General features: G+C 48.3%; 1 protein-coding gene across 1 annotated transcript in view; it reads right to left on the bottom strand.

The window, feature by feature from the left end:
* Positions 1-307: 307 nt before the first annotated feature.
* LOC103274392 (nucleobindin-1-like) overlaps positions 308-1,829 on the bottom strand; it is a gene marked incomplete at its 3' end in the record, with an annotated part of 3,010 nt that continues 1,488 nt past the window's right edge. Inside the window, exon 3 of the mRNA XM_008071852.1 lies at positions 308-415. Within this exon, the coding sequence (XP_008070043.1) occupies positions 308-415 (108 nt within the window). The remainder of the gene's footprint in view (positions 416-1,829) is intronic.

Below are 1,829 nucleotides of genomic sequence, written 5' to 3'. Positions count from 1 at the left end.
GTGAGACTCGGACTCATACACACGCACAAAATAGGGGGAAACTGAGGCACAGAAGGTGGGGGGGTCCCATGGCTGGCAAGTGGTAGGTCAAGACTGAAAGCCTGCCTGTCCAACTCTGTGCTTAACCACATATTCTGTGTCCCCCAAGTCCCCACAGCTGTGTGACTCTGAGAAGTCACTTCTCATTGAGTCTTACTCTGGTGAACGAACAGGAGCTGAGCCGGAGCCATGCGGCACCTTTGGGAAACCCAGGCCCTTCCCTGGCTCCACCCCGCCAGCGTGCATGCCCGCCCCACCCTAGCCGCACCTTGATGTCCTCAGCATTGGCAGCCTGCAGCTTCTCGCGGAAGTGGCCATCAGTCTCCAGCACATTGATGACTTCCTGGAGGTACCGGTGGTAGTACAGGCCCGTGTCCTGAGGAGACAAGGACAGATGAAGCAGCCTAGCCCCCACCCTGGGCTATCCCCGGACAGGACCATGGCCCTGCTACCTTGGCGGCTGCTGAGGGACCCCGGGACCCTCCACCTGGAGCAGGTGGCCTGCTTTACAGGTGAGCGGTGCCATAGCCAGTGGGCTCTGGTTCAAAGCCCATCTGCGGTGTGGCTCAGGCAAATTCCCTGGTGCTGTGGGGGCCAGATTTTCACCTCTTCCCTGGTCTGTGGCAAAGATGAAATGGAAGTCATACTTTGGGAGGCCGAGGTGGGAGGACTCAAATAGCTGGAACTATAGGTACACACCACTACACCCAGGAGTTCCAGCCATCAAAAACTGGACTGCTAAATATCTCGTGAAAATAGACCTAGCCTGGTCTGTTTTATTATTTTCATGAGATATCTAAATTAGCAAGCTGTACCAAGACTCCTGCTGTTATGGCCCTATCCTCAAGTGAATTTGGCCTTGTTTTGTCCAACATCATCCCTGGAACATTTTTTTCTTCCCTTTTTATTGTTTCATGACAGAGATAGGGTTTTGCTATGTTGTCCAGGCTGGTCTTGAACTCCTAGGCTCAAGCAATCCTCCCATATCTGTCTCTGAAAGTGCAGGGAATACAGGCATGTGCCATCGCGTCTGGACCACAGGAGTATTTTGATGAGCACAGGAGTGGGATTTCGATATAGCAGCCCTAAAACCCAATTGCCAGTTTACAAGCCAACAAAAAACAGCAGTAATCCCTGGGATTTTAATTTAAAAAATAATCCAACCCATCAAAGCACCCGTTATACAAGATTGAGAATTACATTGTAGGTCCTAATATGCAAAGGACTATGTAAAAGATCACACAAAAATGTATAATCTGTGGGGGAAAAAAATCCAAACTTGGGTCTACGCATGTTAAAGGGAATAAAAGCAAGAGATGATAGATCAGAAAAGATTTGTGAATAGATTTTACTATAATGCCAAGAGCATAAAAAATTTTTTATGACTATATTAACTGTTATTTTTTTTTTTTTTTGAGTCAGGGTCTTGCTGTCACCCAGGCTAGAGTACAGTGGCATGATGGTGACTCACTGCAGCCTCGATCTCCTGGACTCAGGCGATCCTTCCACCTCAGCCTTCTGGGTAGCCGGGAATACAGGGGCCCACCACTATATCTGGCTAATTTTTAAAAATTTTTTGTAGAGACAAGCCACCACACCCAACCTAAAATAAAAAAATATGTATTTTAGTAATGGTAGACACATTTACCAGTAAAAGCTCTTCTCTGCTGCACTGAGATGGTATCAAAAATAATAAAAATGTTACTGGCCCGGCTCGGTGGCTCAGCCTGTAATCCCGCGCCTTGGGAGGCTGAGGTGAGTGGATTGCCTGAGCCTGCGGGTTCGAGACC

The sequence above is a fragment of the Carlito syrichta genome, unplaced genomic scaffold, assembly GCF_000164805.1.
Source record: "Carlito syrichta isolate Samal-C Ts95f unplaced genomic scaffold, Tarsius_syrichta-2.0.1 Scaffold113592, whole genome shotgun sequence".
Classification (NCBI taxonomy): domain Eukaryota; kingdom Metazoa; phylum Chordata; class Mammalia; order Primates; family Tarsiidae; genus Carlito; species Carlito syrichta.
This window is presented reverse-complemented; position numbering and strand designations above follow the sequence as displayed.